The 17,389-nt window shown below is 39.8% G+C and overlaps 1 protein-coding gene across 2 annotated transcripts; it reads left to right on the top strand.

The window, feature by feature from the left end:
- Positions 1–1,627: 1,627 nt before the first annotated feature.
- si:dkey-178e17.3 (somatomedin-B and thrombospondin type-1 domain-containing protein) lies at positions 1,628–14,962 on the top strand. 2 transcript variants are annotated; one of them, XM_040050458.1, is made up of 5 exons: positions 1,628–2,146; positions 10,477–10,659; positions 11,103–11,193; positions 13,878–14,036; positions 14,150–14,962. In XM_040050458.1, exons 1-5 carry the CDS (start codon positions 1,897–1,899, stop codon positions 14,253–14,255), a joined length of 789 nt encoding a protein of 262 aa, XP_039906392.1. In that variant the 5' UTR covers positions 1,628–1,896; the 3' UTR covers positions 14,256–14,962. The 2 variants fall into 2 exon arrangements, with proteins under 2 accessions (XP_039906392.1, XP_039906390.1); XM_040050456.1 differs by having other exon boundaries at positions 1,629–2,146; positions 10,474–10,659.
- Positions 14,963–17,389: the final 2,427 nt, after the last annotated feature.

The following is a 17,389-nucleotide window of genomic DNA, read 5'->3' as shown; positions in this document are numbered from 1 at the left end:
TGTGTCATTTGTGCAGTCTTGTGATATTTTCTGTCTCATGTTTTTTTTTTGTTTTTCCCTTCTTTTTCCTTTTCCTTTTTTCTTTTAAATGCTATCCTAATTTCAGGATCTAAAAACATTTTTCTCTGATTTTATTAATTCTTTTTCTCCTGTTTCTACTGTAATTCATTCTCATCATTGTATACGTTTATCTTACACATCCTGCATTTATGGCCTCCACACAGATTCACACTCATTTTCAATCACAGTGGATATTTGATTTCTTTCTCAGGGCAACAAACAAACAAACAAACAAAAAACAAAAACAAACCTAAAAGAAACATTGACAGCCAAATGCTGTTTTTCCTGACAGAAACTAAACTTTGCACCTTTATCACAAAAACAGATTATTCAAGTTGGTGATTATACATGAATATAGTTCAAAGGAAATGAACTGAAGTACTGTATACTACACATTTCATCTGCTTTAAGCACTAGGGGGCGCTGTTTATCAAACACGTGTACACACCGACGAGAACGCCCCCTCCTCCCCCCCTCCCAGCCCCTTCGAGTGCGCACAATAGGGCTTTATGAGGAGCGGCATCATAACGCTGTCTTCCTCTTCTTCTCCCTTTCTGCTGCTCGGCAACGAGCAATAAACAATAAAAAAATATATTGTTTCTTGAGAGTAGCTTGACTGTGTTGCCAACTTGCAGCTTGTAGGCGGTTAAACGAACTGAGTATGTTTAATGAAAAACATTTCCAAAGAATTAGCGCAAGTTTATGTGTCACTCTACTGCCCCCCTAACCCCAGCCCCCCACACAACTTTTTACTTAAATATTTCTCGAGGGCAAACATGTTTGAATCTTTTCATGGTTATAAAGCAATGCATTATATTATTATAAAGCAAAGCTCCAAAAAGGACTCGCAACTCCTTAGAATACTTCATACAGATTTGTACATCAGATACCGCTGGATTCAAAAGCAGGACAAAGAGTTGCAGATCCAGCATTTTCTATACGTTTGTGACCGTAACTAAAGTGGAGGAAAGCTATTGTCTTTGCATTTGTGCTTTTACAGTATCCGCCATGGCTGTTTTTCTCCAGCCAGAGCCAGTGAAGAGAAAGTAATTTCATTGTTCTCCAGTCTTTCTCTCAGCGGGATGGATGCACTTAGTTCTTCGGCATGAGTGGACATTATTTTGTTGCTGCGGCTCAAAAGGACCTCGTCAAATTGCACGGTGGCAGCAGACTGAATGTTGATTTCTCTTTCGTTTAGTTTTAACGTAACAAATGACCAGGCCGCTGTCCGTGGTGCTGAATTCGATTTTGTGATCGGAAGAGCTGATATGGACAAAAACCTGTTACACAATATTTACACTCACTGCAACAGAAATCGCGTAGCATGCATTTTTCCATTTCAGGTGTATGCAGCTGTTTTATTGAAATGTGTCTGATTCCAGACCTTATACAGGCCCTCGTTGAGGCTTATTTTACTTTTCCATTGTAATCTTGGCAGCAGCAGAGGGCCAAAATATTTTGAAACTCATATATTTATTTATGTATCTGAAACCTCACACACAAGCTAGAGAGAGAGCGCAAGGTTGGTGCTGTAAGTCTGTAAGTACCGAACAGTAGCTTGGGGGCGGTGTCCTGCTCACTAAAAGAGGAGTTAGTGAGCGCGCACGACTCCACTTAAATTTTACGCGTCACTTGTTCGTCCAGGCGTTTACACAGAAGATACCTCGTTTTCTGCACAAGCAGGACCATGTTGCACTTGGATTTTATATAGAAAATACAAATTTCACCTTAATAACATTATTTGATTATTATTATTATTTTTTTTTAAAAAAAGCAACAACAGCACAGAGCAGCAACAGCGTGTGTGGAGCAAGTGATCCCAGAAAGATTTCCGTCATGGGAGCGTATGGATGGAGCTCAGCGCGTCTTGGCTTTGTCGTTTGGGGATTTTTGGCATTTTTCTGCGGAGAATTTGTCCCACAGGCTGAAGCAGGCTGCAGGGAGCGAGAGAGCCCAAACTGCTGCACCGGCCGGAACAACGAATGTTTTGAGTACTCCAGGAGGAAAACAGCGTGTTACTGCGATACCTACTGTCAGAAAACAAGAGACTGTTGCGAGGACTATCAGAGCGTTTGCCAAATATCTGGTGAGTTGTTTGCTCTGTTGTGCTCGCTGACATTTGATATCAGATAACAGCAGTTTTGTCTATTTGAAGTTTGAAAGCTCAAAGAGCGAGGAAGAAATAAGGTATGTAGTGTATATATGTTTTGAATCCTATCCAATGACTGCTGCTGTTCATTGTTGTTTAGTTTTGGGGAGGGATGGCTGCCACTGAGGTGACACGTAGGGAGTGAGACATACTACACGTAGCTGTTTTTAATATGCCCAATATGGCTCTTTGTTTTAAGTGACCAGCGAGAGGTGACTACTGTCTGCCTTGTGTGGTTATACATTTGTAGCTTCGACTCATGACCTTCACATCACAGCTTCACATTGCACAGCCTGGACATTAAATGGTCTGAGAGACCATAACAACATTAGTTTCGTCTTAAAGCCAGAAAAATGACCTTATATTAGAAACACTCATTTGCTTATTCCTTAAAACGTATTTGTGGGCAACCCCCCATCATCAACCAGGCTTTTGCTATATATGGACAAATGAGGGAACAGACACCATGGAAACAGACTGCCAAAGATGGTCAGAAATACAGTGGAGCTATGTCTTAGATGTGACAGACAGGAAACACTCTGACCTGTAACAAAAGCAACTCTTATAGTGAAGTATTTGGCACTACTCAAGTTCACAAAGAGATTTCTCTGGCATAAATACCCTGAGAATGTGACCCTCTTAAGCACACTTGAGAGGTCAGTCCTAAAGGGAAAAGAGCTTTTAAACTGTGGAGCAATCCCACTATTATATACAAGCTGGTTTGAGTATTTTATCTGTTCTGTGATGTGAATAGGCTGCCCCATCCAGACTTCAATCACTAACTTAAAACTGTGTACACAACTAACACAAGGACAGTTGTAATACACTTCATTAGACTTCACTGTTTACTATAAAGAGCCCATAAACACCTGCTAATCAATTTTAGCTGTAATACTGCAGTTATCAGAGCTACACTAGTTTTTGTACAGGTTAAAGCTCAGCTAAGGAGCATATGGTAATACAAGGGATCTAAAATGGAATAAGGATCCAGCATTTCATCTTTGCTGTATTATCAGGCTTTAGAAAAGCTAGGCCATGACAGGAGACTTCACTCAATGTCTTTAAAACAGATCAGGCTGGTGGCATAAAGTAGCATGAAGGATGAAGAGGATTATTCAGGAATGAAGACGTATTAGTAAACAAGTAGAGAGAAGAATTTTGAATCCAATGCGAAACCAAAGGTCAGTATTAACTCCCCTTTTCAGCCACCTGCTTATGCTGGTTCTAGTTACGTGGGAGGGGCTTAGAAAAGAGAGGACTGCTTATTTCCAAACATTGGGAGGTTTTTTTCTTCTACTTTTAAAAAAAAATCTCCTTTTTTGATTTCACCCTATTGCATCTTCAGTCCTTTTGCATCATTAGGTTTAAGCCATTTTTGCATTTTCAGGATTCTTTACTTTAAATTAAACAATTGAGTTTCGGTAACAATCAGTCACACAGATTTTAAAGTACTTTAATGTAAATTTAGGGCTGAATTAGACTTGAGTTTGTTTGTCTTTAAATATGCTCAAGTGAAGCAATTCATCTCAGTAAGTGCCATGTCTGCTTTTATTTTGTTTACAGTACCGTTGTAGTGATGTGGTCCTTTACTGCAGCGTGGTGGAAATGTTGGACTGAAATTGAAATGGGGGTAGATAAGCTAAAGTATTCATAAACATCAGTATATTACTTTAAATTGCACATGAAAGAGTTAAGATTAACATACACATGAGTTTTTCTTTTGGCTTTGCTCTCAATGCCAAGCTGTTTTTATTGTTATGGAAACATCAGAAAGTGGATTTTTTTAAACTAAATAAATAAACTCTACAGTGTTTGTAAAACCAGAGATGTGACTTTTTGAAAGCAAGGGAGGAAGCAACACTTTGTGAACAGACCCAGATTTCTTTTTAATTTAACAATCAGCTAGATTGCCATTCAGAAACATCATTTTGCCATTCACAAACCAGATCCATGTGTCTGACAAGCTGAATGTTAACAGGAAATCAGCTCAGGTTAGTGTGGAGCCGTCATTGTAACAGCCTCTTATCTCAGCTCTTATCACAGCTCACAGCTGCTCTGTGCAGTTTTTTTATTTTTTTATTTCACAGTCTGAACATAAGAATGAACCCACATGGATCAATAAAAATTTTGTATGCAATCTGAAAATCTTTACAGTAAAAACACAGCATTTATCGTCAGGCTTGGCTCTGCTCCATCCTAGCCCCCTGATATGTCCTCACCCACTTAACACTCAGAGTTGATCCTGAAGCTCTGCAACACATCAAGCAGTTTGTGTGTGACACTATTGGAGGCTGTAATTACCTCCTGTTTGCTGGAGCTCAACACAGTGCTTTGAGTGGGTGACATCAGAGCAGACACAGAAAAAAACATGGATATAAACACTCAGAGATGTTGTTAAAATGAAGGATTTGGCAAGAGTGTGAACTGTGTGTAAACACAGAAGGACACTGTACAAGTTAAAGTAATGATTGAGCAAAATCAACCTGTGAGCAAGGGCACAAAACAGACTTTATTGTTGTTAAGAGAAGCGATGTAGAAACATAAGACAAACTGTGTTAGTGGAAAAAATGCAGCTGACACCACATACAGTACAATCAGTTCATGCACAGTCCAGCGATGGCCTCATTTAATGCACTGATAACGGAAAGGTTAGGTGATATTTTCTTTTCTTCTTCGTGTTACCTTGCAGGTGATTGCACTATTGTGTTTGTCTGAAAAAGCAGTAGATATCTATATACCTAATACCTCCAGCACCATGTTTCATTCACTGTGATTTCCCTGCAGATGTTTCCAGGTTCCAGGCTCATTCAGGTGGACGAAACCTTATCAGCCTCACAGTTTGTGGGATTTTTGGGCAGCTTATAAAAGGCGCAGTGAACTCAACACACCCTAATATAAAACTGACACACAAGCTAAACGTAAACTAGAATAATTATAGATGGACTAAACAGTTAAAGTAAATTACACTATCCACCTGTTAATTGTTAATTGATTAACAGGTGGATAGTGGATCCACGGGTTAATCAATTAACAGGTGGATAATAGTTAGAGGTGGGATGTACTATGGACTGGTCGCCAATCTGTTGCAATGCTAATACAGGCAATCATTCATGCTGACCTTCACACCTGGAGTCAGTTTTGAATCACTAAGTAATCGAACCCCATGCATGTCTTTGGACTGTGGGATTAAACCAGGATACCCAGTGAGAACACAGAGATCTGGACAACATGCAAACCCCACATAGAAAGGCCCCAGACTGGATTCAAACTCAGGTCCTTCTTGCTGCAAGGCGACACTGCAACCCCCCGCACCACTACCGTATCAATTCACTTTGTAGAGGGAAAGGATGATAGAAAATGTTTTTTAAATGTAAAACTTTGAAATATATTATCTTTTCAAGGAATCTCTGCAGATGGAAACTCTCAAAAATCAGTTTCTGGTTAAATTTGAGGCTGAGAATGAGTTATGGATTTGTATTCTTATGCTTAGATGAGCTTTCCAACTTCGTGTAGTATTTCTTGGGATTGAAATTATAACATATAGCAAGCTGACATGATTTTTCTATTTTATGAACTTCATGTTTTGGTCATCAGTCTGGCTTATATAACTTCAGTAGTTGCAGGCTATTAATTTCCAAATGTACACCTCACAGCAAAAACTACTTGTAGGCATCTTTTGGCTGGTTTAGCAGGTCGAGCTGTTGGCCACCATTTTTATTATTCTAGCCACAAACAAAAGTAAACGTTTAAACCTCTCACTAATTAATGTTTATCTGAAAGGAAAAAATCTCACAGTAAGATTAAGAACCAAGGAACAATGAGCTTTCGCTTCTGGCATCAGCACCTCAGAAAATTTGCTTATATTTTATAGAGACGTGCCAAATCTTTATTTGAAATCTTTGAAAGGTTTTTGCATCGGCAAAGATTGTGATAGATATTTAACTACCAGGAGGAAATGAGTTTTTAAAGACATACTTTGTATTGGTCAAAATCAGCACACCTTTTAAGTTGGTTTTGTCAGATTTCTCTGTTTATTCCATTCATGTATGAAATTAAACTGGATAATGCCCCCAAACAACTGCCAAATAAGGTCTCAGAGGCATTAAAGGATGGTTGAAGCGTGGTAACACTTGCTTCCAGAAGGACTTTGATGTTGTCTCCTGTTATAGAAGTGATTTTCATACACCAGTTTCAGTCTTAACTCTATGGTTCCCATTACGATAAGCTCCCATTCCTCTTCATTGACTCTAGAGATCATTTGGGGCAGTATGAAGCAAGAAGGGGCAGCTTCTCTCTTCTGCTGCAGCCTCTGGTGGTTCTCACCCTAACAGGAAAATACATTAAAGCCTCTGCATTTGGTACATGAGACTTTTGCTCATCAGTCATCTCTCTCTCTCCTCTCTGTTTCTCTTTATTTTCTCTAGGGCACTGTGCAGTATGTTGTCATGCCACAATGTTTCCCTCTTTCCACCTAAGTTCACTCCCTCTTTTTCTTCCTTGCATCCCACATGTTCTCTGTTCTGCTAGTAGGGAATGTCTTTACATAATGTAGACTAAACAGGCCAGCTGTTGGATTTTTTTTTTTTTTTTTGGGACAAATATGTTAAACACCTCTTGGCACTCACATGCTACATTTTGCAAATCTGATGTCCAGCATCTGGTTTCTTCTTGACAGGAAAACACTGCTGAGCTTGAAGGGCATTAACAGTTTTCACTCACTTACTGTAAGCACAAATGAAGGTGCATATGCGTATCACTAAATCGAAGGGGGCTTGAAAAGGGAAACTCCTGCCTTGGCTGTCTGTAGTGTTTGATTGCTGTGTTTGACTCTGTCCACCCATCATCAGGTAAAGGTCAAGGTAATTTCAGTACATTATTCCCTTTTTCTAGACTTCTTCCCTCTGCAGCTTCAAGGTTTTTGTCAGACTAATGGTGTTGGTGAGCAAATAGTGAGCATTTTCACACAGAGAACCTTTTTGTTTGACGAAAAGTACAAAGATAATCTTTATTTTTTGTCAGCACTTCCATTTTTTTTAGTGTATGTCAAATCCGAAGCTCAGTTGAAGCAACTACACGAGTAATCTACCCAACTTTATTAATGCTTCCATTCCTGAAAGGAAAAATTTAATCGTGTTTCACAGACTGACAAAGATCGCCTTATCTGTGAAGCCTCTAACTGTAATTCTTCTTTTTCTTTCTTGTTATAGTGTTTCTTCTTCACTTACCTTTTTTTTTCACACACTATGTGTTTATACAAGTTCCTGCATTTAAGCATTAGATATTATTAATCTCTAGCTCTCTTCCACAGCATGTCTTTGTCCTGTCTTTCTCCCCTCAACCCCAGCCATTTGCAGCAGATGGCCGCCCTTCCTGCTTGTATATAGGAAACCTTCACCTGCTATTAGGGCTCAGTCCAGTCTTCTCAACTCCTATTAACAGGCTTGAGGTTCCTGTTTTGGTGAAGATTATAAGGCTTGTCTGATGGGACCAAGGCCCAGACAGGGAAGGGAGGGTGACCGTGGAGGCTTTGAGGTGCAGTGGTCCTCCAGAGCAGCTGGACATCTGGGTCTCATCAGAGAAGAGATGGGGCTGGAAGGAAAGGGAGGGGGTGGGTGAGTGAGTGAAGCTCAGAACCAAAAAAAGGAGACAGATGGGGGGGAAGAACAAGGGAGTGTGGGGGACAAAGTAATAAAAGGAGTGGAAGATAAAGCAAATTGGGCAGGCAGGTCTGAGACCCTAAAATGGAGGTAGAATTCAAGGAGAATAAAAGGAAAGGCAAAGGAATGCCATCCCAAAAGGCTATTATCCCACTGAAACAAGAGTGACTGGAGTTTGGCAGAAGTTGAGAGATAAAAGTGCTTATGTTGGATCATTGGTCATTGGTTCTGTTTAGTTTAATGCTGTCTGAGGCTTTGCCTGCTGCCTGAAAAATTAGTCATAGACAAGCAAAGTCCTTTCACTTTAAACTTTGACAGCAACCAGATTTGTACTGTGGTGCTGCTGGTTCACTGAAACGGACGACTTCCCTGTTTTCCATATTAATGACACTTACGGTAAACTGGTGAAAATAATCTTGATGAAAACAGAAAATAGAGAAATATCATTAGTTAAATTACAAAAAGAGATTTAACCTGGACAGAATAATGCAGTTAAATTGCTCTCCAAAAATAAGAAAACGCACATATAAAATCTATCTCAGAAACTCTGTTAAAAATATCAGCTTTGCCAAAAGACAAAAGCTGAACATGCTGGGAACAAGTGCCATTTGTTTCCTGTATTGGGGTCAGAGGTCAGAGGTGGTGGCAAGCTTTCGAACTGAAGACTTTCTCATTAACAATGCAAACAGGGGACAAGAGTGACTATGTGGGTTAGGCTGTCAGACTGTCAGCAGGGTTGACATGTGGGTGGTGGAATTGTTGCACTGGTTGTGCCAGAAGCAGACTGAGGGACCACCACAGCTTGGTAATTGCCTTCTGACCTCTGGCAAATCAGCCCAAATGGCTGAGACTCCCAGACAGGGCCTTAGTCCTGCTTATGTGTATGTCGGTGTCGATCACAGGGATAATAGCTGTTTCTCCTCCGGGTGTGGGAACTAGCCAACCCTATTGATTTCACTGCACGCTCTGCTATGAAGCAAATACCTCAACTGGACTCCTTGCTTGTGTTTTTCCCACCATGAGAAAGGAAAACAGCGGCATGAAAGCTGCCCGTGAACGTCAGAGGATGTAGCAGCGGGAAGGAAAGGCAAGAAGACAGGATCAAGGATAAGAAGAGGTGGAGGAGGCAAGGGTAGGAAGCTGATAGGGTTGTAGTGTCTAATGCCATCCCACCCTGAGTAATCTTTTAAGAAAGTGCATGTATCTCATCACGTTTACAGAGGCAAATGAGCATGCCTGTATATTTTAGGGAAAGGATAGAAGAGGTTTAAGTGGGATGATTTATCAGACAGAAATTGTTTGCTGTGTGTGGTGATCTGGGAAAGGCGAGTGTCAGGTGGGCAGCACTAATGTGCAGGAATGCAGAGATTCCACTGTGGCTTTGTGGATCGGCTGTGTCACTGAGGCAGCTGCCCCCCCCTCCTCTCCGAACCCCCAACAGGACCATGGGAATGAACCAAACAGGCGGCATCTTGAAAGCACTCTCTCCCTCTCTCTCTCTCTCTCTGTCTCATGTTCACACACATAATTATTCACTCACGACATTGTATAGTGGGGTGAGTGTCTATTATAAAGACAGTGTAAGGGAGATTAAATGAAGAGGGAGGATTAGATTCAGTTATGGTATATTTATCCGCCCATTCCCTGTAATTTCACCACCAACGTCTACAAGCTTCAAGCTGGGTGCACCTGCTCTTATTGTCACAAACTTTTATTTTAAAGGATGAAAACAGAAAAAGCTCTAAACCACAAATGTCAGGCTTTCTAAAAATATTATGGTGTATACATGCTTACAGCTGTTCACTGTTGTGTTGAACTTACCTGATTTGTTTATGTGTTTGTGAAGTATGCCCTTCCTTGTAAAAACAAGACTATTAAAATGTCTGCTCCTATTTAATCTCTGTGCTGAAAAGCTCTTGATTACTGCTGGAGTTTTGGGGCTTTGATCAAGGCAGTCATCTAAGTGATACAGCTTCCTCTTTGCTTGATGTAATTAACTAAATCAGCCTACTGAACAGGAAGTATGATTACTAAAACTGCTGTGTTTATGTGGCGTGCTGAGTTCACGGGCGTCCGTGTGTGTGTTTGCGTGTAAGCGTGGGGTAGAGGGAAACCAGAGAGAACAGGATGCAAAATTAGCCTCTTATTTAAATGGTCCCCCCACATTTGACCTCAGTTGCAGACTTCCTGAGTCTGGGGTTAGGCTGATCTGAAATAAGTACATGGTAGTGACCCAGTCACTCGCCACCTACCTACCCAAGTAAATGTTCAGTGGACTGGCATCAAAGTCTATATCAGGGCATCTGTTGCAGCTACACTTTAAGCTGTATGGTACATGACAGCAAAGATTAGGGGAAAGTTTGCAGCTCCCTCTGGACTACAGATAAATTCTTTTTCATAATTAGACCTCTTGTTTTACTATATCAGAAAGAAGGGTATTTTTCTTCTTAAACACCTCAGTCTTTTTAAATAAATGTAAATCTCACCTTGAATCCCCTAACTTTATTAAACAACCAGTAACACTGAAGAATCTATGAAGAAATATTACTTTATAATCCATTTAACTCCTGCAATCTTAAGCTAATCTATGGCTTTCTGATTCCCTAGCAGCCATTGACTGTGTGGTGGGATCATGGGGTCCCTGGTCATCATGCACATCTTCATGTGGAATTGGTAGCACGGAAAGGAGTCGCCAAGTATCTGTTCCCCCTAGAAACGGAGGTACACCCTGTCCTGATCTCAAACAACGTCGAGGATGCTTCGGAAACAACGCCATATGCAGCACCGCGAAAGGTGACAGCCTGACTTTTTCTGCATTTATGTATGTTACAGAGTTCAGTTCACTAGCACTGTTACAAATTAAACAAGCGCTTTGGTATTATCTGGGACAACTGTTAACTTTCTTTTGCTGTAAGAAACAAATCTTGAGTCTGCATGCTCCATCTGCCTGTCACTTTGCTGATGGAACAACTGAATTTCCCCACTGAGGAATAATAAAGGATATTTCTATTCTGTCTTCAGCTGTGCACTTTTCCAAGTAATTAAAAAACCTGAAGACAGGAAAACATTTTGAAAACTTACAAGGAAAGCTGAACTCACTTTACCTTAGAGCTGAGTTGCTCAGATTAAACAGTAGATGCCTTTATAAGTATGATCTTTACTGGATGCAACAGCTTATTAGACATATTTGCCCTCTTTTTAATTTTCATCTGCCCGTGCTTACACCTGACTTCCAGAAGTCGCAAAAATCTTGCCTAATTCTTTCAAGAGGAACTTCAAGGACCCTTGGAGGAGACCACACATGCTGATGAAGGAGGAGAAGGCCAGGTAAGGCCTTAATATCAAACCGCAAGATACCAGCTTTGTTTCATGTCTCTAGTGTAGGATTTGTCGGGGCAGTGGCAGGTGATTACAGATGCCCTTTTTTAAATGTTTGGTAATTTACTTGAGTTATTTTAGCCTGTGAGTCATGGTTAACGGCTTTGTCTGGCGAAATTATTACATAGAAATTACATAAAAGATTTTATTAAAATATAAAATCTTTTGTGTACTTTCAGTAGCTTGAACTACATTTTAGTTGCAAGTGCTTTGGTTGTGTCTGAAATATTTTTTCAGCATTGATTATAGCTGGAACTTCTTTAAACAGTTTTTTTTTGTGAATTACAAAATAGTTGGCAGGTCAGTCAGCACTGCTGTAGAACTTTTGATTAAATATTTAATATGCATATTTGAGTTCATACCATCACCGTAATAATACAAACAGTAACCTTTCTTTTCTTGCCAGCAAACTTTCAGATGCATCTCACTCAAGAATAAAGGCACTTATTCAACATTTTTCTTGCTTTCGCTAACTCCAAGGCTGGTGGATTTCACAACAGGTTCATACCATATTTTTCCCCAGTTTTCCCTTTATTTAAAGGTCAACTCTGAGCACCAAAAGATTCGGGAATACTGGCAAAGACTGAGGTTGCTATAGCAAGCACGTCCTCAAAATTACTTTGGGTGTGTAACATGAACTCTGTCATTGAATATTTGCATCAGGAGCTGACCTTTCCTGATAAGTCAGACGTAATCAATTTAAAAAGAAAAGCCTTCGCTGTATAAATTTGATCTTTGATCTAAGCTGATTACAAATCTTCTCATTATGTTCTCTGGGAAAAAATCTGAGCTGGCTTCCTGACAGGTTACAGCTTTTCTCAGTAATTAAAATGGACATTGGATACTTTTGTTTTGACTGAAACAAAACATCAGGGGACTGGGAGTGCATTACTCATAAATGGCATTGATTCAGCATGAATTTTACAGAGTAAGAGCGATTTCACACAGACATCTGGTATATTAATAGTGGTGTCTTTGAAATTAATTGAAGAAGTGAGGGTTAACAGTGACAACAGTGAAATGATGATCAGTTGTCTTTGGATGTATATTTAAATCTGGATATTAGTGGATATTAGAGACTGGACATTAAGACGAGGTCATTATAAAATAAGGGAGGATGGACCATAACACAAGGCTGTTATGCCGATTTTGCTTGTAAAAGCTCAGCAAAAGAAAATAATATCTGTCTGGAATTTTTAAGACAGAAATTTTAGTCAAAAAAACAAGTATTTAACAGAAGGTTTCACTGTGGAAAAGTTAAGGAAACAAAGCAGAGACATCCCACTACAGACATGCAGACATATACTTTATGTCTTACAGGCAAATAGAGTAAGGATTTCATACATATTTACAACTTTCTGAAATATTTCTGAAATAATCTGAGGAAGAAATAAAGGGAAACTTCATGTTTTCTTTGACAAGTCACCCAAATTTGGATAATATTTGTCACACCTGTCTGAATCAGTGGCAAAATAAATAGCGGAATTAACCCATTTATCAGAAAAACAAGACTTTATTTGTCCCTTTTACTGTGCAGACTGAGCTGTGATTACGATGGGATAATCCAGGCGATCAAGACACAAGTGAATCACTTGTGTTACTTATCAGCAAATTTTTACTTTGTTAAGTAATTAAAGTATTAAACTTGGGTCACCAGATACAGTCACGATAAAAGTAAAGTACACTTTTTTGAATTTTAATTTTTTAAGTATCAGGGAATAAAACAGTGTCAGATAAACAGCAATGCATGAGATATTACTCCATGTCATTATTTATTTAAAAAGCACCAAGTGAAAAGACAAAGAAGAAGAAGCAAAATGTGAAAAATAAGCACACCCAACGATTTTATAGCTTGTTTCTAGCATATTTAGCAGCAATATCTTGAGAGTTGGTATGAGGCGTTTGTGCTGATTTGCTGCATTTAGATGTGCAAAACATCTCAGCTCTGCAAAACTAAGCCATGCTGCCACGTTCCTTTTAGAGAGAAGAGGCTTTTCCCTGTCAACCATTACAAACCATCCATATTTCTTCAGACTTTTTCTGATTGTATTGTCACGAGTTTTAACATTTAGCATTCTAACTGAGAACTTTAAAGTCTGAGATGCAGTTTCTCTGAGCATTGCACAGTCTGATCTTGGGGTGAAGCTATAAGTTTATCACACAGTGCGTCTGCATGTTGGCTTTTATTTTTGTTAAATAAACAAAGACAGAGTGTAATATGTCACATTTTATTCACCTGAGGTTGTATTTAATTAATTTTAAGACCAGCTAAGGACCAGATGATTATTATGCCTTGATATGTAAAACCTCTTAATTCAAAGAAGAGATACTTTGTTTGTACCATTAGTGTAACTTTAAACAAAGCAGGATATTTTTCAGAAACTGGAAAGCTTAAAACTGGCACATGCCCCTGTTTCTTCATCTGAACATTTTCCATCTGTGTTTTCTGTTTGAAATGCTCTGGTTTCAGATGTGAGCATGAATGATGTGATTGACTGGCTCATTGATGTGTTTCTGAGTCTCAAATATATTATTTGCCTTTGAGCATTATATTTTTGACTTGATAATGAATGCAGGTAAACAGAGTCTTCTACTTTGACACCTTCTTTCCCTTTCTTTACCCTTGCTTGCAGTTACTGTGTGCATCTGCAAGTGAAACAGGCTAGCGCGGCATGTAGACTCAAACTGTGGACCGCTCGACTGATGAGAGAGACTGCTGTCTGTGTGGAGTGTCAAAGTGATGCCATGGCAAAGTCAGATCGCTGTGGAGGCGATGGTGTAAGGGGCACCAGGTAAACAAGCTAACTGAAAGATAACTGAAGATATGTTCATCCATTACATTCCTAACTCAAGCTTAAGTTAAAAGGAATTTGTTACATGCCTGATGGGCTCCTCTGTTCTTTAGGACCTTCTGGTCAGCAGCTTCAGTCGCGGGCTGTCACGGTTCCTGGATTCGACAGTTTTCTTCTGAGCGCTGCCAGTGTTCTGACAACTCTTTCCTCTTTGTTTGAGGCGGCACGCTACTCTCAGCATCCTGCCAAGTGCAGGACAGCCCTGCCAGCCAAGCCAGACCCTCCAATCCAGATTACTGGATGGGTAACTCAAGGATATTAGCAGCATCCTGCCACTTTTTTTCTTTCACCTCATATTCTGTACTGTATAAACTCTTAAAGCACACATAAATTCTTGCATTTAACGTCTGATTTTACAGCCACGTAATTCTCCTCTAAAGCACAGCATCTATTTGCCTTTTTACCTCTGAGTCTTTGCTATCTACCTCCATCAATACAAGTGCATTTTCTAATGCATAATGTATAAATATAGAAATATATTATTTTGCTTTATACATTTTCTACTTATGATTGGTTTATGTAATGTATATGTGTCTATATAGCTTCAATAATTTGTATCCAACAGTGTAAACATCAGACATCTGTCATTTATCCCCAAACAGTCCTAAGTCATCAGTGGTTTTGGAGATACTAAAACTGATCATCAAAGTCATATCCAAACTAGGATCCTTCGCTCAGTATTTTGATGTTGTATCTTTTTTTTATCCCAAAGGGCAAAGTTGAATATCAGGTACTGATTCTCAGGTGCTTAGATTTCAAGTCTCCTTCATGTCTGCCTCTTCTGGTGGTCAGTCACAGATGTTTTCAGTAACATGACTCATAGCGGAGATCAATCACATCTGTTTAGACTTAATATTGCTGGAGAGGAAAAAGAGCCATATAAGCGAATTCACTGTGGTTCTGTCTGTCTTGTGTCCAAGACTTAAAAAATGCTTCATGATTACTCGCCCTGCTCACGGGGGAGTTTTATCAGAAGAGTATGATCCAAGATAAATATTGTGAACAGCCAACTCCTATATTTTTAATTAACCGAATCTCCTCCCAGCGCTCCCTACAGTTCCTTTACTTTTTTCAGTTCTGTTTTTGTTGTCTCTGTTGACTCTGTGTTTTCCCTCAAATAAAATACAGACTAACTACAGCTTTACCTTCTTGAGTTAAACGACACAGCATAAATTCCTGCATCTCTTTTGCTGTTGGGTTAAGAAGAAGGCAGGTGCAGTCATGTTATGGAAACCTGTTACTTTCTCTTTACATCCCCCATGTCTGTGTTTGTGTGTTTATTTATTATAAACCATGTGGTAATTTTATAAGTGCAGCACAGCATTTTCTGTACACTGTCCATTAGTGAAATAAAGAAAACTATACCGCCATATCTCCCTCTATTGTATTTCTATTGATGTGTGGATTTCACTGCATCATTGCATTCAGTTTGCAAATCCTTGCCACTGTTTTCCTTTACACACCTACAACATATCTGACTTCTCCCCTGTGCAGTAACTACTATCATCAGCATGACACTGATAAGTATATTCCTGAGTTTACAAGCAGCATTTCACACCATTTCAACTCAAACATGTCCATTAACATATTTTCTGGCATTCTTGGCATTTTTGCGTGGGCTGTAAATGGGATGACGACAAGCAAAATGACAACTAATATGTATAATCATGTTTTGTTGTTACACTCTACTGAAATTTGGGGTATGTTCTTGTCATGTAAATTCCGGGAATTTTGTGTATATGTATATAAACTATGTGTAATTATGTGTAGACGAAACATGACAGATGTGGCAGCTTACGTCATATGTAAAAGTATCTTCATACTGGTATTTGGTTTGGTTTTGCGGATTGCATATTCTGATAGCCAGTTTGCCTCCTCATTTAGGTGATATATAGACTAGTTAAGTGTATATGGTGAAAGGGATGTTTGAACCTTGAGATTCACTCTGAAAGGCTGCAACTCTTCATGTTTACAAAGCTTATGCTTTTTGTCACTCTTGGCAGTTTTTAATTTTTTTCCAACCATATGTCACATAAATAATACCAATTAAACCACATTATCAGAGGCTTCTTTGTTCCCCATAATTCTAACTTTATTTGTAACCATTTCCTCTGTGTGGAGTTTGCTTGGTCTCCCTTTGCTTGCATGGATTTTGTCCAGTTACTCTGACTTCCTCCTAGTCCCCAGACATGCATGTTAGGTCCTGTGATAGACCTGTTATGCTGTAGAAGCTCAGATAGGCTCCAGCCTCCACCTAAGCATGAATTAGCACTGTTACAAGGGTGAATGCTCATAACATGACCAATGTTATGAGTCGCATCATATGTACAGGTAAATCTTTATGTACAAAAGCTCAGGCTGGTTTGGCTCTCAATGATGTGAAACAACCAGACTCCAACACATCAATTCCTTAAAAAACACTAGTGCATGGCTACTTCATGTCAGAAGTACTTGAATTTCACCTCCTCCACCAATCTCTCCAGCCTTCCTCCCCCCTTTCTCTGCTCTCCTCCCTGATTCCTCATCCTAGCTCACTACTAAACTCCCCTTCGTCAGCACAACTCTTTATTTTCTCGTACTACAACAGCGGCAGTGCTGTCTGCCTGACCAGTGCATCCCCTGTGCTGCTCTGCCACTGCTGCTAACCTGCTTTGCAAAGGGCAGGAAGGCCCATCTCTGGCCCGGTGCCTGATGGGCTCCGACAGCAGTGTGTTCTGGGATTACAGCCACTGAAAAGGGGGGCATTCCAGCACTGGTGGCTTTTGTCACAGCATGGCCACTGTTTACTTTTGACAAGACAGCTGTTCAAAGCCCTCCTGGCCCCAGTGTAGGGCGTAAAGGGAAAGAACCCAAAGGTGACTTCCGTTTACTGGTGGCATCGCTGGACTTGGCCTGAGGCCCCTTCTTCTGCTACTGCACGACCATCTTAACTTCACATTTGACATTGCCCTGATGATAATAAAACTTTGTTTCAACATTTCATCCTGCACATGCAAAAATATTTATTCCATTTAATTGCAAAGTTTCATAGTGTTTTCCTTGCCTTGTTCCTTGATTTCTTCCCCATGTCTTGTGCTAATGATGCCACATTTACCCAGCACTTCCATTTGCTTTGTTTACTGGTTTGTATGTGTGCACTACATGTGCACAGAGTCTCAGCTTGGGGCCCTTGGGTAGCTGGTACCTCTGTTTCTTTGTATATAGCCTGCATGTGGTTTCAGGATGCATGTACTGTAATTAGTAGTTATCCTAATAAATGCTTGGTGCCTCTGTAGGAGCAGCTGGTCTAACAC

Source organism: Simochromis diagramma, unplaced genomic scaffold (assembly GCF_900408965.1).
Source record: "Simochromis diagramma unplaced genomic scaffold, fSimDia1.1 OVJJ01000131.1, whole genome shotgun sequence".
Classification (NCBI taxonomy): Eukaryota; Metazoa; Chordata; class Actinopteri; order Cichliformes; family Cichlidae; genus Simochromis; species Simochromis diagramma.
This window is presented reverse-complemented; position numbering and strand designations above follow the sequence as displayed.

Excerpts from the sequence above, each read along its gene's own strand:
- si:dkey-178e17.3 (XM_040050456.1), top strand. The coding sequence starts at position 1,897 with ATGGGAGCGTATGGATGGAGCTCAGCGCGTCTTGGCTTTGTCGTTTGG. Across the intron at positions 10,660-11,102 it reads CATATGCAGCACCGCGAAAG|AAGTCGCAAAAATCTTGCCT; the intron begins GTGACAGCCTGA and ends CCTGACTTCCAG. Across the intron at positions 11,194-13,877 it reads ATGAAGGAGGAGAAGGCCAG|TTACTGTGTGCATCTGCAAG; the intron begins GTAAGGCCTTAA and ends CCTTGCTTGCAG.